A 25,406-nucleotide genomic window follows, 5' to 3' on the forward strand; every position below is an offset into this window, starting at 1 on the left:
GTAAATGTCATGAACCAATCTAACGTTTCAAATAAAGAACCGATGAGATTTTGCAATTTTTTAAAAAGTTATCAAGCTCTTAAAAAATCACGTGGGCCAGAGTTTATACATATAATATGCAGTGAATGTGGGATAAAAGCAAGCTTTTATGCAATGACAAACTTCATTGCTTGTTTACTTAGAACCTTTCTTGTTTTGCTTTCTATTTTGGCTTTTATTTTTTCGGTACAAAAAAAGGAATAAAATAAAAGCTAACTACATAAATATTTATACAGCCCGTTGAAAAACACATACACCGAAATTTGACATCAACGCAACAAAACATCACGGCTTTTTCATTTGGTTGAATTTCATAAGAATGTGACAACGCCGCAAAAACACACAGATACTAGAAATATGATTGCTTCTATAATAGGATGATTCTTAAAAACATAATATTTGCTGACTTATCTTTTTAAGCGGTGAGATTGTATTCATTTCAAGACCGAAATAGGCTCTTAAGTTATTGAAGGGGAGCCAAAACTTCAATTTTTCATTCACTTTTTATAAACCACGACTGAGATGGCGTTCGGTGTCTTCAGAACATTTAGATTTCGGTTAATTTTTGCTGCGCCATCGCTAGATTGTTGGATAGTTTCGACGTTAAACTTGTACTACTTGTAAATCTACGTCTCGTCACCAGTAGTGATGTGTTTGATGAATGTAGGGTATTCAGCTACGTTGTCAAGCATCTCTTGTGCTACGTTTCTGTATTTTAGCAAAATATTTAGGTTTCATGCTCATTACATAAACCAAAATGAGTTGAGTCGCTTCCTAAGCAATGCTTAGATGCTCTCTGACAACAAAACGACGATTTTCAAGCACCGTTCTTTAAATTTGTCGATGTCATCAAAAGAGGCAAGTTTTCGATGACTTTACGGCCTTCTTTGTTGCTCTCAAATATTTGTGTTCGGATTAAATTAGACAGACATTTTCAACGATTACGTAGCCATGATTCCATTGGAAACACAAATTTCTAGCAAACTCGTTTCTCAATATTTTCATGTTTAAACATAACATGAACATAAAAACAGGTTGTATAATGGACCAGTCCGGGTCTAATTTGATATGTTTTTTTTTTTTTGATACTCAGTTTGGATATCATGAGGGCATGTCATATAGGTCTCCAAGCGAAAATAATTTTAGTTTTTTTTACTTAGTACCCAAAATCCTTACTACTGAACGTACATTAGACATTATGGTAGGTTGAAGTGAAAGACGTTCGTTTCCTTAATAAAGCTGATACCCATTGTGACACGCCTTAAGTAATACCATTTTGGGTCATCTTTAAGAATATCAGTAGCAACATTATGATTAAGTTTTCAGTTTTAGTTTAAAAAAAATTCTTCCCACACTTAAGGGGTTAGATGGGTTTACGGGTTTAAAAAAATCGTTTTTTTTTATTGACTTATTAAATTCTATAACTCCTCTAGAATATTGTCCTACATATTTAAGTTGATCTAAGTAATAGTTTCGGAGATACAGCTTAAGAATTTGTGCGCTGGAGGCTAGCTAGGTTTAGTGCGCCGTCTTCAGGCGCGTTTTCTCGAAAAAATGTTTTTGAAATCGGTTGGCAAGATTCATTGAGAACTACTCATTAAATTTTACACAGGTCTTTGAAATACAATTCCTAAAGAATTGGCCGAAGAATTTTTTTCGACTACAACTAGTTGAAAAAAAACGAGAAATTTTCACTAAAATTTTAATTATTTTTTGTTTTTTTTTTTGTAAAAATGTCTGCCAAAAATCCAATCTTCAGTTTTTTTCCTTCGTCCACGTATTTTTTCATTTAAAATGATGCTGTAAAGAGTTATCATGCCAACACCGGCGCATCATTTGAGGGGTCACCATAAATGGCGTCGCAATGGCCGAGTTTAAAATATCTTTTTTCCAAAAAATTCAGAATTTCTTTGTAATAGAGTATGGTATGTTTGTAGCATAAAAAATTCTAATAAAATATTTAATTTTTTATATGAGAACAAATTTTTGAAAAAAAAAGCCTGTTTTTTATTCGAGGACCTCTTAACCTCTTAAAGGGTTATATTCACTTGCAATTCGAATTTCTCAATAGAAAATGTGTGAAAATGAAATTTACAGAACTTTAATCATCGGATTAACATTTTGGATGCCCTTGATCACGAGCCGATCTTCCAGAGGACCTCCGAAATATGGTTTCCGATGACGAGGATGCTTTTTCTATTTAAAATTATCTGAAATCGCAAAGCAAAAAAAAATTTTTAAGGCCATGCGAATATTTCAAGTCGATTCATTCGGCCGTTGGGGAGAAGTTTCTTTCACGAAAACTGACACAGAATAGAGCGTCTCAAGAACGCCTTTCAAGTTTTGGATTACAACAAGTCAGAAGTTCATAGAAATACGCTCATATCTCGGAAACTACGAGTATTTGCCGCATCCACAACAAGCGTCATCGTTTCGGAAGAAAGTATATATGTATTATAGAATATTGGAGGACACTAGTATCCACGTTTGGGTTTCACGGTTTAGTCTCACAAAATATTTTCTTTCCTCAATCAGTACAACCCTAATTTACTGACATGTTATTATACATATGTATGTATATATCTACAAGTAAACTGTGACATTCCATTTGTAGGCGCAAACACTTTGTTTGACTTTTAGCAAATGAGCCTCAAATATTTATACACATGCAATCGAATTTTTAGGCTTCTCTTTTACTTCAACCATTTACCAGTTACACTAACCTATTTATAACTGTGAAAAACAGTTTTCGGCCGCAACTTTGTTGACGTCTGCATTTTGTGAACCGAAAATAAATGCTATGCATATATTTACTACAAGTACCTACTATATATGCAGACATACATACATATGTACATATGTTATGCTGACAGCCAATAAAAATTTGTCAACTCTATCTATATCGATAGCTTGAATTTGCTGTCACTGTGTATATGTGTGTGTGTAAGCGCTTAAACCTCAAGCTGTCACTCAATCAAGTGTTAAGCGCACAAGTCAATTGAGACACCTCAGCCATAGACGCCGACAAATTTACACCACTGCCTAGCTGGCGGCAGGGCTAACGCTATATATAATCTGCAGCTAACTTAAATTACTTTCACAGCTCGCTCAGCAGTTTTAACCACAAAAAGTAAACGAAGTAGTCAGGGTTCGGCGTGAAGTGTCACTTTATATGCACGTACACATGCACATACACATATGAGGTATGTAGATATGTTTGTCTAACTACGTTACTCGTTAGTGTTAGGTTAAAGTGAAAATTTCGTCTAAGCCATGCGTGTTGTTTGTTACGTCAAGTGACTTGAACAAGTGTATAACTCGCCGCAGGACACGGATGGAACTTCTTAACGCAACACATGTCCGTCCGCCAACTTCTATAACCGTTAGCGTGCGGCACTGCCAAAGCAACCGTTATACACTTACAAAGCACATAGGTTGGCACCGCAAGTTACCGAGTAACAAGCAACAATGCAGCGCTGGGCGCGCCCACACCACGGCCCGGCAAGCGGCAAGCAGCTGCTCCGTGGCATCCAAATCGCTTTGGAAAACTTCACGCACACTAATCACAAACATCCGCAGTTTGTGAAAAGTTTTCGCACAAAGTGTGCTTGTGGGTTTATTCATGAAAAATTGCATGGCAGTGGCACTCGGTGAACCTCCAGCGGCAGCGCACGAAGCACGCTGCTGGTGGAGCACGTGTGACAGTAGCGACTGTATGTGGAGACACACAAGTGAGTAAAAAGCGCTGGCATGGGTGCTCATATGTGAGGCAGTAGCACACCTGTCGGCCCTGCGTCGACCACACTCCACCGAACTGGAAAAGTTTCTGCCACGAAAAGGTGCTAGTTGCCACGCATTTCGGAGGTGTGTGTGTGTGGCAGGAGTGAACATGTTTGGAAGTTGCGTGTTCTATGTTCTATTATTATTGTGCGGTTTGGTTGTGGTACCTCCCAGCTCATGTTTGCTTTTAGATATATATTTTTGTTTTTGTTGAAGAAATTTACCACTTCAGTGGATTCGCAAAGCAGAAGTTTTTGAATCCATCCAGACAAATTAGTGCGGGCTACAAAGCGTCAACTCTAATTATAAGTGCGTAGTGGTGTACAAGTATAGATATTTACATATATTTCTGTATACCAAAGGATATCTACCAATGCACATTCCTCTTTTATTATGTTCCATCAGCTGTTGCTCTCGGCAAAGGTATTTTTCTCCTGAAAATATTTTATTGGATAAATTTTTTAAACAAGATTTCGAAATTTCTAACAGCAGAACATTCTTGTGGACATAGGAAGCTATAATACTTATCACATATGCATTTCTTATAACATAAAATGGTATAAAAAAAGATCTTTACGATTTGTATGACAGCTATATGCTATGGTGGTACGATCTCAACAATATATTCGGAAATTGTAGGGTTGTCCTGAACAATAAACTCTGCCAAATTTCACGAAAATATTTTGTCAAACTAAAAAATTATGATCGATCAGTATGTATGGCACTTATATCCCATTGTGGTCTCATATTGGCAGTTCCGACAAAAGACAAGAAGGAACGTCTCCGAAACATATTCTCGTAAAAGTATCGGTAATAGCTATTATACAAGCTGTCAGCCATTTCTTAGCTGTAATTTTGCAAAGGCTGCACAATGGAGAAAAAAGTCTGTTGCTCTTTACACCTCACCCTCCTCTAAACAACTTTGACAACAAAGTTATACAAAAAGGCTTCACGCATGAATGCCCATTGCACAATGTCCCATAAGAATCCCTATGATTGTACAAGATGAACTTTGCTTGGATAAGTAGCTCAGAAGATCTCCTATGTTTTACTCTAAGGCAAAAGGATTTGGCGGTCGCAGAGGAGCGGGTCGTCGACCACCGCCTGCTAAGCGTACGCGAAGCCCTTTGGACTAGTGCTAGAACCCAAGATGCCAACAGTTGAGATCCAACTCGGTCTCATTCCGATGTGTTTGCAAGGGTACTCCCTCTGGCTACCTGACTGGCTTTGAAGCTGCCAGCGATTCCGCTATAACCAGACACGCAAATAGGGCTTATATGCTATTTGCAGTGAGAACAGACACTCCCTGGGCACTACACTAGCTTTTCTGCTAACGGAGTGAATGCTCACCTCTCTGAAAGAGGCTGTACTTCGTTGCAGTACATCTAACGCTACCTTAATGACAGCCACTTCGGCCTGAAAAACACGAAAGTGGTCCTGCAATCTAAAGCTAAGATTGACAGAGAGCTGCTTACCGAAACCTGCCTTCCAAATTTCCCTCCTAGCTTCGACTTTAACTTATGTAGTGTAATCGGTTCCAAAAATTTTAACTCGTTTCTCTCAAAATGCTGTTCCGAAAATGGTCGGACCGATCGGATTGAGTTTACACACGAGTTCAGAAATATATTTCGAAGAAATATGACAGAAGGAACATGATATTTGATAATTGTTTCGATTTTTCTAGCCACTCTAAAGTAAACATTTCTATACAAAAACGACGTTTTTTTTTGCGACACCGACAAAATTTTTACCAGTCCTTCCAACATTATTATATAGTAATAGTATTTACTTGTTTCTGTTTTGGGTAGACGAAAATTTTTCGTATTTTGTCAATAGATGTCGTTGTAGTCGTATATCTCTAGTGCTACCAATCACATTGTGTCATACCATATAATGTTGGAAAGGTGAGATTTTAAGCTTCATTTAACCAAAAAAAAAAATCGGGGAAGTCGAAAAAAAAGTTACAGCTGTTCAAAAATGAGTGAAAATAATGAAGAAATTAGCTATATTTCGAAAATTTTGTATAAAAAAGGGAAGAATGCCACGCAAGCCACCAATGAAATTTGAGAAGTTTACGGAGGCGATGCTGTATTTGTTTGTGTAGTACAACGAAATTTCGAAATTTCGAATTACACTGATAGAATAGTGTCTCTAGCGGAAAAATCGCAAAAAAATAGTCGACCAAAATTTTACTTTTTTGTTCATTATTGTTCATTATAAATATAAAAAAGAAAATTAGTTGAAGTTTGATTAGAAATACGAAAAGAATTTTTCGACTTCCCAACATTTGAGATAATTTTAAGGAGAAAAATCTTCCTCACCACCAGACACGTTTTTCCGGAGGTTCTCTTGGATATCGGATACAATATCAAGGGGAAAAAAATCAAAATTAATCACCGATTATTTAACCACATTAATGTCTGTAAATGTAAATTATTCAATGTATTTATAAAAAAAATTCCACTTCAAAAAAAAAAAATTACGAAAATAAGGGTTTTTTTACACCTGCAAACGACTTAATTTTGAAGAAACAGAGGTATTCGTGTCACATATGTATATCCTAAATATGTACATTTTCTCACCATACATATGTACTCAGTGACGTTCAGAAATCTCAAATAGGATAAAATTATTAGAATTCAAAATAATCTTCTAAAATCTGACTGCTGGTTCAATATGCAAATTTTAGCAAGAAATGCATTAGATTAGTACCATGACTGTGTGTGTGTTAGTACACAAAAGCTGAAGATTGCTGAATTCCAACTATCAGACTGAATGTTTAAAGCTTACAATAAATACTCATAAATTTATTATCTTTGCCTTTGCAGTTACACTCACATACCTACTATGTGTACTCGTATGTGCGTGTATGCATACATATATGTAAGAGCCGCAGCTTGTAACCGAACATGGCTGCCCACAATAAATATATATACAAAAGAATATTATGACCAGAAATGAAGACCGGTAGTCGAGTTGTTGGCTCAGACACACATACAAGTGCATACCATACAAACAGAGAACGTGCTGTACGGCGTAGAGCGGGTCAGCAGCACAAAGCCACCTTGCCATGTGCTGCGTCGTGTGACCGACGTTCTGGAGTCATGTGCATGACACCTTTTGCCATGTGCCACATACAGCCATACATGCAGACAGTTACACACATTTGTCTTTTATTTACATAGTTTGTGTGTAAGTGTGTGTGTGTGGACAGACGGTGTCATGTGCAAATCTACGACTGTCGCCTGTTCAACACTTAACTATTCTAATTACGAAATTCCGACGCTTTGCGTGCGCACAAATGTTGTTGTTGTTGTTGTCTGTTGTTTTTGTTATTATACACTGAAAGGAAACAGCAGGCATAGAAAGTGCCAACGACACCAACAGGACAAAGCACATGGTTACCTAGCGACCACACACATATACATGTAGGCACATACAAACACACATATACACTCTCAAACATGAAAACTGCGGAGAGACTTATGCAAACTTTTAACTCAACAAAATGTGTTTGTAATAATAATAATAATATTTTTTGCACTTTCATTTTTATCCACCAAAGCAAGCAGATGTGCTGGCAGTCGTCTAACTACCGGCCAGTCGAACTCTCGCAGTCGCACTCACTTGGTCGCTGGGTACAAAACCAGCATTTTGCGCAAAAATGCAAATGCCGCAAAGAGCAGAGCCACACGGGAGACCTGGATCCAGCAATATGCGAGAATGAAGTGGAGTCGGGTGGCTGGTGGCTGGTGGCAGCTCTCTTTGCTGTGTCTTTTTTGTACAATTTCCTTTGCTTTGTGCTGCGTGGATGTGTGTTTGTGTGTGTGAGTATGCAAGCAATTAAACTTTGACCGCAATTTTAATAGTAGAAAATGGGGAAAAACTTTGAGGCCATGTATTCATAATTTCTTCCACTCAAATTAGTACTTTTGTTTCATTTGTTGGCTTAAATAGATTTCCACAAAATTTATGCGTTCTGATGCAGGCGCTGGAAGACTGCAAGACTTCATGGCTCTGGTCGGCAACAGACCACTGCATACATGGAAGTATAACTTTTGAAAAGTAACGGTATAAGTAGAAGTTTTAGTAAAATATTTCTGCAGCAAATGCCAATACGAGGGCGGTCAGGTAAGGTAGTGCTTTTCGGTGAAGGATTCGCTTCTAAATGATGCCAACAAGTGCAATAAGTCGGTGCGAAATACTAAACGAAACGTTAACTCCTGGGGAGTGATGTTTCGCCTCCTCACTTTAGCTTACCTTCAGCGAATTAATAGACAGCGGCTGCGCTGGCTGGATCATGTCGTCCGCATGGATGAAAACACTCCAGCTCTAAGAGTATTCGACGCAGTACCCGCTGGGAGAAGCAGAGGAAGGTTAAGACCTCAACTCCGTTGGAAAGATCAAGTGGAGTAGGACCTGGCTACACTTGAAATCTTCGATTGGCGTCAAACAGCGAAAGGGAAGAATGACTATCGCAGACTATGAGCTCGCTAACTGTGTGCTCAAAGCTAGTTGAGGAGTTCATGGCCTCATTAGCAAAACCTTCAAGCTTCTTCCATATTAGACTTCTTTAGGATTTGGGAGACCACCCTTTCCCTTTTTTATCCGATTGGAAGTGAGTAGGTTTTCTGATATCATCATGCACTCTGACGTTGGACCTTTGGTCCAATGAGATCAGCAAGCAATGGCAAACAACGAAAACTTCTGCGCCTTCTAACCCAGTGTAAACCGTAATAGGTCTTCCGATCTCTTAGCAAAATCAATATCGCTGTTATGGAAAGTACGCAGTGCAGCTAAATATATTGTCATACGCTCTATGTCACAGCTATATGAATTATGGTGAAGTGTTCGTCAGTTTCTGATATATCCGAATGATCGGACCACTATATCATGAACCGAATTTAGACCCATATTCCTTTGTTCAAAATGATCCATAGAACATTTCCCGCATACGCGATTTTATAGAAAAGAATGGACCCTCTCTGATGCATAGAACTGCCTGAGTGCAATAAGTTATGTAAACTTCTCTGTTCAAGTCACTGTCTTACTTATCAAACCGCCCTTTTAAGCATGTATGTGTATCTCTAGCGGTCAAATGAACTACGAAACTCAACATAGAAATTTCTGTGCTTCAAAATTACTTTGCATCGCTACAGTTGTTGTTAAAATGTTCATAATTATCGCTCACAGTTTCGCAAATTTGTTCAACTGTGAAGCTTTAATTAAGCGTTGCAAATGTCATTATGAAATTAGGAAATCATTACAACTTTCAATAACAACCGTAGTAGCACTATGGCTAAGTTTAGTGAAAGCAAAAAATTAAATGCGAATAAAAATTAAATTAAATAATTAATAAAAAACAGCAATTATAGCAACCGAACTTTTTTCATTGAAATTATTGGTTAATTTTGTATTATTAATTTTTTTTTATAAAAGAAACACTGGTGATGATATATCATATAGAAATAGGATGCTAATAACGAACAAGTAAGGAAGGGTTAAGGTCGAGTGCATTTGAGCATTTTATACTCTTGCAACTTACAAGAAAGAAAGTCAGGAGAATACTTTAAGGTGCAAAACGTCAATCAGACGATCGGAATCGAAGTAATTATATATAGGGTGGGCCATCCAACATTTTAAATTTCGAAGATGGGGCGTAAAAGATTGAGTTTAGCGTTTGCTGTATGGCACGTAGCGCCGTCCTGCTGATACCAAATGTTTTCCAGGTCTTCCTCTTCAATTTGCTTGAAGAAAAATTCGGTTAACATTGCGCGATATCGCTCACTACTGATGGTTACGGTTTCTTCTTCATTTTCGAAGAAAAATGTGCCGATGGATCCACCAGACCAAAATCCGCACCATACAGTGATTCGTGCTGGGTTCATTGGCTTCTCGACGATTACGTGCGGGTTTTCTGTGCCCCAAATGCGACAATTCTGCTTGTTAACGTAACCATCGAGGTGGAAATGGGCCTCGTCCGAAAAGATGATTTTTCGGTCAAATTGACCATCCTCGGTCAAACGATCTTCTGCTCAATCTGCGAACTATAGAATAGTGAATAGCGACCCATTTCGTAAATTTTAGACTTTTTACTGAATATCTTTCACTTTCCGAATGGTATTTGATGTTTCCAATGTCGAAATATAGATAATTCAAATTTAAACACATACTATTAACATGCAACATACTAATAAAATGTTGTCTGAGTTTCATTAGGGTTTCTCACAACCCATCACCAATCATATAGAGTAATGTCACCCGGATATCATATGTTAATTATCAAGTATTTCTCCCAATTTTATTAATTTGAAGCACAAAGTCATACAGTGATCAATGAAACACCCACTCTCACTTTCATTGAGATAACTCACATATTGGCTGACATATGCGGTATAAAGTCACCTGGAAGTTCGAAAATCTTTTTATTAGGTACTCGTATATAGGGGCTAAGAGCAATATTGACTCTATTCAACCTATTTTTGACACAGAAACAAAACATTGTCAGGGAAGAATTAACCGTTAATTTATTATATATCTCACACACTGACCGATATCTGCGGTAAAAAGTCAACTATAGATACTACTGTCCACATATTCGGTATCTAGGAGCTTAAACAGTTTTGGCTGAATTTGGATAATTTTTGGTTATATTAATTGCTTCTTGATTTTCTGTACTGGAAAGGGAAAGAATCAAAAAGAATTAAAAATTGAGCTATATATTGGTTTGCCATTTCATCTGGGGAAAATATTCGATCCAACAACGAGTCGAAATTATTAAAATTTACTAACGAAATTCGGAGTCAGTAGCCTCAACTCTAAGAGCGGTACGTTCAGTTTACGGTCGTCATAATCGTCCTGTCAGATCAACAATTGAGCGTTTAGTGGAATAATTTGAATCCACAGGCAAAAAAAAAAAAACAAAAAATGTTCCAGTGCCAGTTAGACAAAGAAGTGCTCGTAGTGTCGAGAGTATTTCTGTCACTAGCGCATCAATTCACTTTCTCACACGTCGTTCTCAAGTGTTTTGCATCTCTGTGACGTTGTTGAGGCGAGTTTTGCGAAAAGATCTTGGCCCACATCTTTACATGATCAAATTGACATAAGAACTGAAGCCGCTTGGCTACCAGAATCGTCGTGTGTTCGTGAATTGAGCTGAAGAAAAACCTGAAAATTATCCCGTTTTCATCGAAAAATCATCTTCAGCGATTAGGCTCATTTCTGGCTGAATGGCTTCGTCAATAAGCAAAATATGAATTATTGGTCAGGTAGCAATTCACACGTACTCCATGAGTCACCATTGCACCCCTAAAAAATGGCGCTTTGTTGCGGTTTATGAGACATTTTACTATGGATAGGAATCGCTAACGCTCAATGATAAATTTTTGGCCCAAATTGGATGATATGGACTTGAAAAATACGTGGTTCTAACAGAACGGCGACACAAGCCACATAGCAAATGTCAACAAGTTTGGTGATTTGTGCTTAAAACCGTCGAATATGCCATTAAATGTACTTACACAGGAATAAAGAATTTCAAATTCCAAACTGTTTTTGTTTTAATAAAAAAAAATATATTTGTAGCTCACTTATTGAAAAACCCGTTTACTGATCGTCAGAAAAATAGTACACCACAGGAAAGCAATACGGTAGACACGTCGACTGATCAGCTGATTCATTATCAAATTCGGACCACAAAGGAAACACCAAGTTCTCCGATAGGTGGCTTACATACGGAGAAAATCGGATTTGTGGTTCAAATACCAAATAAAATTGTTGAAATCACGATGCAAAAACAAAAACAGAAAAAACATTAATTTAGGTTCCATCGAAGCTGCCTCTGACTCATTTACTCAAGACCATCACTTTCTCTACTTATTAGCATATAATTAAAATTTAATCAGAGATAATATTAAATTTTCCTCAACGGAAAATTACCAATTTGCTGAGGCATTACATAGAGTTGCTGCCACACTTTTAAGCTTAAACTAACGGTAAATGTCAAAATAGCACGTGATTTTGAGTAAAAGAATTGATTACGTGAGAGAACTGTTTAATGTGCACAGCATATTTAGTTTTCAAACAAAACTTTGCACCTCAAACAACAAAAACAAATTTGGCTACTCACATTTTGTTAGACTGGAGCTTATTTGTGCTTTATCAGCTTCCACCAGCAGTTAGGCACGGCTAGAAAACACTTTATTTTTTCACTTGTATTTGTTATTGTTATTGTTGTTGTTGTTGTATGTAGTTTGTGTCAGTTGTTGACAAACAATTCCCAGCCGAAAAACTTAATTAATTGAAATGCCAAATAGACTGGAACCAGTGTCAGCAGCACGTACATATAATAGGTCCAACTTTCGGTAATATTTTCCATCATCACTGTAAACAAACGAAGGGAAAAACATGTTAAATAATGCCTACATACACATGCATATACAAAAATACACAAACAAAGATATTGAGAGGTGAGGCTGGGTGGACGTGGGTTTAAAGCCGCTGCAGCGGAATTACGCAACACAGGTAGACACACACACTGTTAAAGGTAAACATATATGTATATCTATAGTTATATATGTATTTGTACTCATGCCTGTACTGCTGCTTATAATCAGCGCGAGTTCGTATGAAATATTATGCAATTCGGTGTGGGCTGAAAAGAACTACGAAGAACTGTTGGCGAGAAGGATAAAAATTGTGCTAAAGTACTTTTAATTAAATGTAAATGGTAGCTGCGTGTAAACGTGTCTACGCGTGTGTGTGTATGTGTGTGTTTATTTGCACGTGGTAGTATGTGGATAAATCGCCGCCTGCAAAGCTCAAAGGCTAAAGCGCACGGCTGGTCGGGAAACGCTGTTGCGGCGGTGGGGCTTGACTGCTTGCTCGCCATAAAAGTACTGCACGCGGAGATAGGATTAAAACATAAATAAAATGTGGAAAAGGGAAAACACCGATTATACCGTATTTACAAACACATACACTCACAGGCGCCAGCTTTTATATTTATGTGTATATAGCTTTGTATGCTTGAGCGTTACATACAAATACATTTAATGACGTGCGCGGTGAAAAAACAGTTAAGCGACAGGTGCAACGCTTTTTTTTTGTTTTTTTATACCCACGCAACATGCTACGTAGGGTACAACAGTTTTTTTGAAGCTGACAGTAGTTTTTACAATATAGCAAACGATCTAAAAATATCGACTTATAAAAGTGAAGAGTTGACTTGATTAGCAGAATTCTGTCGACTTGACAGTCCCTGACCGGATACAAAATCCGGGGCCTTTCCGGTTACGTAGATCCGACTGTCGTGGGGACGGTGGTGTCGGCCACTTGATCTGGTGGTGTTGGCCTGTCTTGCCTATCGAGCAGAATTGTAGACATTACACCTTAGATTCACAATAAGATATGTATGTTAAAGCAACCTTGTAGCCAGAAAAATTTTATCTGTCATACTAGTAGGAAGACCCAAATCGTCTTCATGTAGATCATCTACACTTCAATTGGGTCTGCGCTGCCGGAGTGATCTCGAATTTTTTATTCAGTCAAGAACTACTAACTACTTAAAAGTATTTACAACAAAACTTACGTAGTAGGCCGACCTATAGATAACAAAAAATTGGATTATCAGCTCTGGAACCATAGACTTTTGTTTGGAGTCCCATAAATCACAAACCACATGAGTAAACTCACCAAAAATAAATCTGATAAATCTAAAAATGTAAAATTTGAAACAATCAACGACATTTTGAAGCCCTTCAACAGTGTCACGAACAAATGAAATCGATCTATAACTCGTCTACTTTATTCGCCATAGTTAACTGCACGAAGCATGGAGCTTTGTGCAGAAGTTCACGTAAGTGAGGAAAGTTCTCTGAGCGCCATTCACTTCAGAGTGGGCAGAAACGTTTATTTTACATAAGGCTCAAGCAGCTCACGACTTCCGGCCTTATACCAAGTATCCTCTAGGTGGCCAAAAAAACATCCGTTTTAAGGCGAATCATCCCTCTACTGGATTTTGCGCTGGGTTTGGGACCCGCCACATAAGAAAGCACCCCTAATGAAAAGGACACAACAGCCTCGGATGAGGGACCCTCTTTTTGATAACGAATACTGCAAACGTGTTAAGGATTACGATGTAAGGGCATACAACTGGAATTTCCGGTCCTTTAATTGAAAAGGCGACGCTGCCCATCTGGTTGATGCCCTCGTAAGCGTATAAGCTGACGTCACCGCCGTCCAAGTATTGCGATGGACGGAACAAGAACTGAGACGAGCAAGTCCTTGTGGCATCTACTACAATGAGCACATAAAGGAGCGCAAAATCAGTGTGGAATTCGTGGTGCGAGAGAGTCGCCATCGCCAAGTCCTGACACTGATGGATAAACGTCTTTTTTTTTGCTTTTTGGATTTAAGATAATTTTAGCAAACTAATCTTCTCCTCCATGAAACTCTCTTAAAGGGGTTTAGTATCAAAAGTGGAAAATGTCAGACATCTTATTCTTAATATGATATTTATAAATTCTTTCAGTACAATTTATTAAAATTTGCTTCGCCTGGAACTCAATAAATTATTTGATAATAAATAAGCAAAGTTAATAAAACTGTTGCAACCAGGTGTCAGTTCTAAACTTGATAGGGTTCGATAAATAAAATAATTTGTGTTTATTAACGTGCTGCGTGGCTTCTTATACGGCCTTGTTCAAACTATTTCGGACTACCAGAAGTTGTACTTATTCGACATGCTTTTCAATATTAACGTTCAAAAACTAAACCTTAGAGTTAAATGCTCATAAGATTTTAATATTGTTTTGGTGTAACATCTGCATGACAATTTGCCATAATATATTCTTTAATGTTGATTTGACAGCTATCACTCCGCGAAATTCCTTCCCTCAAACAAAAAAAAAATACCCTATATTTTCCCCTTTATCTTCCCACAACTTTCGAGAGTATTCTACGTCTGGTTCCACACGAACTTCGCCTTACTGGAGTTTACGTTTTTATTTACCGTAATTTTCCACAATTTTCCACGGCATTAGTGAAGCGCTGCTACCGCTCACTACTGCTCACAACTTTGTGTATACATTGTTAAGCTAGCAAATTATAATAGGTGTAGCCAGCAGTTAAAGTAACCACAACAACAACAGCAACACAAAGCGGGACATCAACAGCAGGAGCAGCAGCAGCAGCGACAGACATAAAATGTGCAATAAACTCTGCAAAAAAAACTGGTGTATTTATGTATTTACTTAGCAAACAAACGCAGCTGATAATCTCTTTTTACATCCGACCAACCCAAATGAGAATGGCCAACCATCAAACGCCCACGAAAACGAAACAGCGCGTCGGTGAAACTGACAGCGGGTCACAATTTTATCTGCATACGCGATTGTGACCGCTTACAGTGGTGTTCCAAAAAATGGCAGCGCCTAAGTTGACGTCATCTATGACGAGACTACCATGCGGAGACGAGTTGTTTATCGGATAAACCAACATTTGAAAGAGATGATCTTCAAAAAATAAATGCCAAAGAATGTTTTTTGGAATGATAATAAACATTCCCCAGTAAATTTGAAGTTCCTGTGTTTTTTCTTTAAAAAAGTAGGGAACCTCGAAATGGATAACTTTATAACGGGGAAATGAATTTTAATATCAGAAATATACTGGGATATTTCACAATGCTTCTAGAATAAACTTTTTTCTATAAAGGTTGTGGCTCGGTCGAACCAGTAACACCCACAAATCTTCGACTAGGGTACTTTATCACTTTGACTTTTAAAATGATATTTTTGGTGAGCATTATGGGAATGGCATTATAAGAAATACATGGCGAAGATTCTCAATTAGACTGTTTGCACAGTCGTCTTCGAAGCCAGGCGGAAAAAACTATTTTTTCCAATAAGACGACCCTGAATCTTTCAAAAATCTGCGTAGGTCTTTCTTTCTTTTCCGTTTTTTCACCTGGGTGTCTGAAAGTATCGGATTCGAGACGTATTTGCTTTGATTTGACCAAAGCGGGAAATTAAAGCATGAATGGTTGAGATGATACTAGCATCCGGTAAGATATTCAATCTTACTCTGAATCTTGATCGAACAGTGCGCAGTTAGAACTCCGACTACCACGGAAAGGTGAACTTCGCTTAGTGTGAAGAGTTCCCTGGACCTCTTACGATTTACCTTGGTCAGAAGTATCCTTCAACTGCACATCCGCTGGTAGTTGACCGCCTGTTGGTTTGATGTATCCAGTACAGTAGTAAACCACCAGATGTCAACGGAGCTCATACTCATTCCTAGTGATTGAGACTGAAGTACCCGTCCAGGCAGCCTCAGAAGCCTTACGTGTTCCTGCAATACCACTTTTGCCAGGCATCCAAACCAGTCTAATCATAAAGTAACTCGATACCGAAGATAAGGAGTCTTGACATTCTTTCACTAGTTTGTAGCGCACAGTCAGCGAACCCAACCTTAAAATGACTGCCCTACTATCGGAGTTAATAATAACCATTCCTTAAAGAGACTGCGCTCCGAAGCAGTAGATTTACTGCTACCTTTACGACAGCCACCTGCGCTAGGAAAATGCTACAAAGATCAGGTCTTAAGATGGGTAATCAAAAATTTTAATTTGAATATTGAAGCGAGAGATTAGAGGAGTTTAAAACATAAACTCCTTATTTGAAGAACCATGTGGATAGCTTTTGGTCTTCGCAGTAGTTTTTAACACCCACAAGGCAATATCGAGGATGGAACCATGTATAGAAGTTCACGCAAGTGAGGAAAGTTTTCGGAGTGCCAGTCACTCAGAACGATTTCTTTACATATGGCTCCAGCAGGTCACGACATCCGGTCGTAGACCAAGTAAGCTCAGGGTAACACAAAAACATCCATTTAAATGCGAGCTAAGGTGAGAAGCCCAATCATTCCTCCCCAGAGTTGTGCGCTAGGTTTTACAACGTAAAAAACGCCCCTAATGAAAAGCAATAAACAGCCTCAGAAGAGAAACCTCCCTTTTGTTGATGACCACAGCAAACATAATAAGGACTATGATTCGCCGTCCACATTGCGATCGACGGTACTACTGAGGCGAGTAGATCCTTGCGGCTATATAGAGGAGCCCAAATTCGGAGTGGGATTCATGGTGGGAGAGAGACTCCGTCGTCGAGTCCTGGAATTCCCCCTGATGGATAAACGCAACAATTCGCATCAAGGCGACGTTCTTCAACATATCGCTGATTTGCACTCACGCCCCGACGGAAGAAAAGGACGATGTGACCAATGTCACGATGTCAAAATCGTGTTTGGCGACTTTAACGCCAGAGTAGGCAAAGAAGGTATCTTTGGCGCAACGGTCAGTAAAATCAGCTTCCATGATGAAACATCTCCACATCGATTGAGGCTGATCGACTTCACCGGGCCCGAATTGTAGTTATCTGCAGTACTAGGTTCCAGCGTAGGAAAATTCATCAAGCTACCTGGCTGTCTCCGGATTGAAAAGCCATCAACCAAATAGATCATGTTGTGATAGACGGAAGACACGTTGCCAATGTTTTAAACATGCGTACGCTCTGAGGTCTTAGTTTGGACTCGGACCACAATCTTGTTGCAGCGAAGATACGCACCCTCCTTTATGTTGCGAAAAACGCAAGTCAACAAACACAAGGAAGGTTTGACGACGAGACCCTTTCGGACCCCTCTACCTTTCGGATATCCCCCAAAAAATAAAAGAAAAAGCACTTTCCAACCTGAAAATATAATTAGAAACCAAAATGTAACCAACTTTATGTATGTAAGGCATACAACTCAATTAACATTTTTCAATTTGTTTTAACACAACTGTAGACAACCAAAGTCAAATACCATACATACACACAGACGTATGTATCGTTGAAGGTAAATACAGTTTAACGGTGGAAAATGAATTCAGTTAATGACCACCGACGAATTCCGCACGTTTATCCAACAGATGTTGCATGCAACAGCAGCGGCAGCAGTTAACTTTGTACAGCTGTTGTTAGACGCGTTGGCTTTTATTTAAATAGTACACCTATTTACCGCTGCATAGCGCTTCTATTTATATATGTATGTATAAACATACATAAATGCATATGTAGCTGCAAGTTTTAGCCCTTTCTTTACAAAGTACGAAGCGATTTGCATACACATATACATATTTACACTTGCAGAATGGCGATGCAAATACAAGAAATTTATATATAGCTGTGTATGTAGTATATTTATACATATGTACACGCCAACATAGCTCAGCTAGTTTAGCTGCGTTTAATCCACGTAAATGCAGCACAAGTGTGCGCCATTACCTTCGCGAGGTATTAAGCTACAACAGCAATTTCATCGTAAATAACATTTGCTCGACAAATACAAATGCAGTCAAACATACATACATACATGCGGATACAAAGCCGAAACTAGTTGAGTAAAAATAAGTAAGACTTTTATAAATAGCAGTTTCTAAACTTGATGAGCACAACTTCCCACATGTGAAATGCACAAAATAGCATTTTAAAAATTATTTGGCATAATTTTAGGCGCTTGGAAAATTTTTTGATCGCTTTCTCAGAAACGTATTATTTAAATTAGCTTTAAATCTATATTATATATATTATATATTTCTTTTTTGTCGGTAAAATAACGTATAATCACTGAAGCAGTCGACAACAACAGCGATTCAGTGAGATTCAAATGGATTCTACTTCGTTGTTATGAAAAGAAGGGTGTCTGACCTAAATAACCCAATGGTACCGGCTGGTAATAGATACCAGAGATTCACGTCGTAGTCAGAGACGAGCTCGTAACAGTTCGCCCCTGATGCATTGAGAAATATAGCTAAAATCAAACCTTCTACCTGGTTGTTAGTTAACTCAACAGCATAGCATTCAGGAAAGGAGTTTTATTAAGTTTGAGGATACAACAAAGGCTGGATCAAGGTGTCTTCCGATCCGTGTCGTTGATCAACCTTGCTGGTACATAGCCTTACTTGCGTAGCATAGGCAATGCGCAAGTGGGCATGCTTTCCCCTACACTTAGGAGTCTAAAATATGATATGAATAAGGAATTAAAAGAGTCCGGATCTCCAGTAAAAAAGCAAAAAGGGGCCAATAGCTCCTCGAAGAGAGTAGGGTTTATAAAGGGCTCGGGAATGGCCAGCGCACAGGCAGGAGTGAAACTTGATCAGAGCATAAAGGCGAGCACTAGCAAGGAAACTGAAGCTAAGGTTGGCTCCAGAAAAGCAACAGCAACGGAGGCATCCGGTACCAAACCCTGTAGCCAAACTTAGACGATAGAGTAAGGAAAGCAGCTACAACACTTTACACGTCTAAAAATATGCTGGCTCCTAGATAACGCCTTCCATAGCTCATTGGCTCTACTTGCAGTTGTAATGCCGAATATGACTTAAGGCATATTGGTATGATGGCAAATAACAGAGGAGAAATACGCGGTAAAACAAAAAGTGGACAAAAAAGCAGGCAGTATCTGTATTTAAGAACAACGCCAAGCCAAGCAAAAAACTTAATTCTAAACTTATTGCCTCCAACAGACTTGTTTTGTAAGCAAATAGAAACAAGATCAGTTCTTAGACAGAGGGAATCTTTCCTATTAGGCGCTAGCAACAACGGACATTCTATGATTCTTAAAAATTATTAATATTTATATTCCAATATTGCCTTCCTTTCCAAAGCAGAGTGTTAAAGGTAAGAGGTGGACATGGACAAAGAAACAAGCATCTATACGGATGATATAAAACTAGAAAACAGAGTGGGAGGTGATGTATTCTCAGCATAACTAGATACGAAAATCGTCTTCCGTCTACCAGACCAATGCAGTGTATTCCAAGCGGAGATAACAGCAATAAGAGAAATACTTCTTTTTTTTGACAAGGAATGTGCTGACAATAAAGAATATTTTTTAAATATAGATAGACAGACGGCTGTGAGTCTCAAAGGTTCTCGTCTTGATCTCTTGGTGAATCTAGCATTCTACTTCACAATCAACCTCCAATGGGTTCCAGAACATAATGATATCCCTGGGTGCGATGAAGCAGATGAACTAGCCAGAACATCATCATACAATTAGACTCCAGAAAAGAGAGAATTTTCATGCCTTTGGCTACTTGTAGATAATTAGTTGGCAAATATGTTATAAATATAGCTGAGTCACAGAGGAAACAATCCCTAACTTGCTCAACAAGCAGACAAACGATGAATGGAATATGAGTCAGACATGCCGACTATTAAAATGTAAAAGTAATGATATAAGAACTCTAGTAAGTAAGTGCTAACAGATCTATGTCTAATTGGCGAACATGTCAGTAGATTAGGATTTCCATATAACGACTACTGTAGAAACTGTCAGAGCCAGAAGAGGAGAACACTATCAAACATATTCTATGGGACCATAAAGCTCTATATAGAAAAATAATCGCAAATATTGGTCGAGGATTTCTCGACGACGTCTCGGAGGTTACTGACTTAAAACCTTTTGTATTGATGGACTTCAACAGAAGTGGGGGGGTGATTCAGAGAGAAAACAATAGAGCGAGGGGACTTTAGACGCGTCGGTATCACAATGGGTATCTTAAAGGCGCTGGATTTCGGATGCAGTTTATGGGTGGGCATCCAATATAGACTTTAACTTTTACTTTCTCAACTTTTGTTAAAGAAAACTATATCACTCATTACTAAAGCAATCATTATATACTGTTGTCCTCTCCTTTACTATGTCGTTAATATTTGCTCGCTGATCTAAAATCTGAGAGCGGAGAACTTCAATAATGCTATCAAAATATTTATCTTCAAATCAAGTCTTTTTCACTTGTTCATTTTCAAGCTTTAGTTGGGGTGACTTAATACTTTAATCCTGAAGTAAATAAAACAAATCCCTCGAACTCTGCTAGGGTGGTTGATCTCATTAGGTACATTCGATTCGGAGAGTACTCAACAGATTTAATTTATCCGCAGCGGATTTAATCAAGCGATACACGATTTTGTTTTATCGACAATGAGGTCTGCATTACCGGAACCAATCTAAATCTATTATTTAATCAATTCAAGTTTTCCATGGCTACACGACCTTCACCTAATGCTTTGTACAATTCAAATAATTTGGTTCATGATTAAAAAGATTTCATTGTAAACACAGAATGTCAAAAAACTTGTTTTTTCAATTTTTTCATGGCTCACCCGCCAGAAAAACCAAGATGCCAGTTCAAATGAAGCAGTCCGAGTCAGATTTGATCAGATGATGTATACTTCCAAGTACTCTTAATTCGGCAGCTTTTCCCACAATTATTTGGGAAACATATTTTGAAGCTACAACAACAACAAAATTCGGCTAAAAACTGGCACCTCGTTAAGGTTCCCATAAGGTTTGGTTCCCATAAATATATTCACACACTTTAGCCAGATCTTGCTATCTTATGAGGGAAAATTGCATGCATAGCTAATATCTTCTTTCTAGAGCTCGGAGTAAAATCCGACATTCGTGTGGAAAGAAGGGGATATTACCCATCACAGACATTGGAATGTGTACTTAGCTTCTTCGAAGTCGGAGACTTTCGTACTTCTTTAAAAATTATAGCATATAACATGAAAAAATATGCATAACAACTCAGCCATTCAACTTGCTGAGAAACTAAGCCCCATACTTTGTATAAATATTTATTATTATAATATATTCGCCTTGACATACAAATTTACGCTCGCTCTTCCAAGCTTAATTTGCAACATCATCATTATTGCCGAGATAATTATTTTATTGCTTCATTACATTATCATTACAACAATCTGCACTCTCAGCTGGATATTTTATTAAAAAGTAAGACACCCACATACACACACAAACTATTACGTACACATCCGCAACTGTGGTCACAAACCCCACAAGCGATTCTAGTGGACCAACACCAAGCAGCAACAGCCGACGCCAGCACCAGTGCTATCGCCTGTAATGACAGTTTGAACGGTGGTAACATCAACAGCAGCTAGGGCAGCGACTAAAGCTTCATTGCTTCATCGCTTTCATGCTGACATTTTTAAGGCCATTAAAGCTAGTCGGGCTAGTGAGCAAACGAACGAACGGGCCAACGACCAAGGCAGCCGCCACCGAGCGCGGGCGTTAACGCTGTTGACCGAACGGAGTGGAGCATTGAAGCAATCAGCATCAGCAGCAGATTTGCTTCAACATCCATATGTTGCAAATGTAACGAATATGGCGCACATACGCACACTAACATCATATAGTATATGTGTGAGTATGCCACACACGCACACAAGTGCACTCACAGCGTCCTCACCACTTGCCATCACATCCAGCTTAGCCGCATATCCTTGCATAGCCACATAGCCTTCAACTGCAGGCACCCACACACACACACATGCAGCTACACCCACACATATACAGACATAAATATGCCGAAATGCATATATGCACATTCACTTTGACGCTCAACACATATGCACGCCCACTCACACACAGACACAGCCGGCGTGGTGTAACCATCAAGCATCCAAACGAATAATGGCTGACAGATTTTAAGGTTCACTGCAGGAAACCAAAAAGGAAAATTCAATTATTTCACGTTAAATTGCAACTTAAAAACGAAATGAGTTAATTGCACAAAAGTGTTTACCGTGTTGTGTTGGCATGGCTTGGCTTGGCTTGGCTTGGCTTGCCGTCGCTCGCCTTGCTTTGGTTTGTTGCCACTGTCCGTCCGCTTGGTTTGCCGGTTCGTTGGGCGGTCTGTTGATTGCTTTAAGGGATTTCAGTAATTTTAAATACTCACTCACTACACATATTTATATATATTTACATGCAGACAGACAAACATATGCAGTTATGTGCATATAAATGGGCTTATATCTCCTACCAAGTTTTTCTGTGCATTGTCTGATTCCTGTTTTCGATGTATATGTATGTGTGTGTGTGTAACTTCATTTCTGTAACTGCAATTACGGTTTTCCTGGTTTGTGGCTTATTGTTGTTATTGTGCTTTTCGAGCTGTGAGAATTTTTGTAGCTCATAGCTGAAGGATATTAGTTGGTTGGGATTTTCCAAGTGAGAGATAGTAACATGGATTTCTCAAAGAAAAAATCATAATAACAATAATTGGTGAAAGCAAATGGAGCAAGTGTTTATTACTACATACAGGAGCAAAATCCGATAACATGCATACAGTTGATATATTCTACTTTTCTAATTCGGAAATAGGTTAACGAACTTATCCACAAAGCATTGATCGAAATGCACACCGGAAACCACAACTGTGGATTCCAAAGTGAGTTACTGGGGACTTTCGTTTATTAGTAAAAAAGAGAATAAATTTTTGAGATATCGATTTGAGATTTTACACACGTCTGTATTATTATAACGGCGTTACAAAAGTTTTTTAAATAAAACACAAACCATTTGGGATATCAATGAAATTCTTTATTCCTGTGAAAGTACATTCGTTTCGATTCGTTTTCCAGCATAAATCGACCGATACTGATGCAATTTAACGTACGACATTCGTACGAAGTTTATCAATCGTCGCTGGCTTGTTGGAATAGACCATAGGCTTGACGTAGCCCCGCAAAATATAGTCTAACGGCGTCAAATCGCACAACCGAGGCGGACAATTGACTGGGCCATTTCGTGAGATAACACGTTCACCAAACCTGGTTTTCAATAAATCGATTTTCGACATTCGCTGTGTGGCTTGTGGATCCATCCTATAGGAACCATATATTGACCAAGTCCATATCATCCGATTCGGGTCATAAATATTCGGTTATCATCAAGCGGTAGCGATTCCCAATCACAGTAGCGTGCCGATCTTAATCATCACGGAAGAAGTACGAAACAATGAAGCCGCTGACCCATAAACCGCACCAAACCGTAATTTTTTCGGGATGCAATGACTCATGGAGTGGATTGCTGCCTGAACAATAAGACATATTTTGCTTATTGAAGAAGCTATTCGTCCAGAAATGAGCCTCATCGCTGAAGATTATTTTTCAATGAAAATCCGGATTATTTTCAAGTTGTTGCTCAGCCCAATTTACGAACATACGACGATTCTGGTGGTCAACGGCCTCAGTTCTTACTTCAATTTGATTTTGTAAGGATGTAGGCCAAGATCTTTTTGTAAAGTTCGCCACAATGATGTAACAACATGCGCAACGAGCGGGCGCATTCCGAATGTTGACTGTAGCGTTTGGTGAAACTAACTTGGACAAAAGAGCTTCGATTATCGGTGGTACAGAATATTCGCAGAGGGTCGAGAACATGAGAAGGATTAATGAGGAGAACAAAAGAGGATTTGCCAATCGTGTCCAAAGGGTCCTACGGCAAACAAAAAAATTTTACGTGTAAGCTATGCGTCATTTGCCCGAAGCAATCGGCCAGAAACACCCGGATTTGTGGAAGAACCAAAATTGCCTTTAGCTTCATGATAACGCTGCTACTGATACAATGTAGCTTGTGTGCGAACAAACATAAATTGTGCCGTAGTCGCCGTATTTCCCAGACCTTCACCTGTGAATTGTGAAAGGTGATGATTCGTAGATTTACGCGTATGAGCCCGAAAATAAACAGCAGTCGAGTGTATGGTGTTTCAAGATGAGCCGAATCCAAAAAAAAGTTGTTCGAATATCTAACACTTCCAAGCACCTACAAAGGCGATTGATGCAGAAGAGGATTTAGAACACATGTTTTGGAGATACCTCAATGCTCATCTCAGTGACAGAAGTGTTTCGACAATTGGTTCACACGCATTCAAAAGTGTATAGATCTTAAAGGAGAATATTTTGAAAAAATACAAAGATTTTCGATTACTAATATTTGTTTTTAGTTTTTTTTTGTTTTTTGGCAAAGGACTTGCTCATTCTATTTACGACAATTCTCTGAAGGATTTACAGGTAAATAGACTAATTTGATATGACTAATTTAGGTTTTATATAATCACAAGTTTATGTGAGACTCCATTATTTTCCAATCGAGTCACCTCTGGACTTCAAAAAATTAGTTTTCATATAAGTTTTCTCTAGTTGGGTTAGTAAAACATTTAGAACTTTGCACGGTCTAAAATACGTTGTTTTACTAGTGATTTAGTTTTATCAATAACACAAGCCTACGAGTGGTACAAAGCCTTCAAAGTCGAAAGATCGTTGAAAACATGGATAGTGCTGGACGACCATCGACCTCTCCAACTGATAAAAACATTGCAAAAGTGAAAGATATAGTGCTTGAAAATCGTCAGGCGAGTGTTAGAGAGCTCGACATCTCTCGGGAGTAGATCTGACCTTTTTCAAAAAAAAAGTACCGTAAACAGGTCTCTTTAGGCATGCTTGATCGTGCGAATTCCGATCGTACATTCATAGAGAGCATTATAATTGCCGATGAGACATGGGTTTATGAATTTGACATGCAACAAAGTCAACAATCATCGGAATAGAACCCGTTTTCAGTCCATCGATAAAAGAAAGCGATAAAAAAATCGCTGAAGGAACTGGAGGCAATCCCAAAAAGTGTTTCGAGGAATGGAAAAATCGTTTGCATAAGTGTATATTATCTCTGGAGGGGATTATTTT

At 38.5% G+C, this 25,406-nt stretch overlaps 2 protein-coding genes across 4 annotated transcripts in view; both read right to left on the reverse strand.

Annotated features, from left to right (window-relative positions):
* The window catches only part of LOC105222395 (protein-tyrosine sulfotransferase), a 136,479-nt gene that overhangs the window by 95,259 nt on the left and 15,814 nt on the right, over positions 1 to 25,406 (reverse strand). The window contains exon 1 of one of the 3 annotated variants that reach the window (XM_049455507.1): positions 11,948 to 12,024. The exons of the other annotated variants lie outside the window; for them this stretch is intronic. The gene's annotated coding sequence lies outside the window, so the exon portion shown is untranslated. Of the gene's footprint in view, positions 1 to 11,947; positions 12,025 to 25,406 lie in introns of those variants that run through there. 3 annotated transcript variants of the gene reach the window in all.
* On the reverse strand, positions 12,031 to 12,199 carry LOC125778363 (uncharacterized). The gene has a single exon (XM_049455536.1). The coding sequence runs from the start codon at positions 12,197 to 12,199 to the stop codon at positions 12,077 to 12,079; it is 123 nt and encodes a 40-aa protein (XP_049311493.1). The 3' UTR covers positions 12,031 to 12,076.

The sequence above is a fragment of the Bactrocera dorsalis genome, chromosome 4 (genome assembly GCF_023373825.1).
Source record: "Bactrocera dorsalis isolate Fly_Bdor chromosome 4, ASM2337382v1, whole genome shotgun sequence".
Taxonomy (NCBI): domain Eukaryota; kingdom Metazoa; phylum Arthropoda; class Insecta; order Diptera; family Tephritidae; genus Bactrocera; species Bactrocera dorsalis.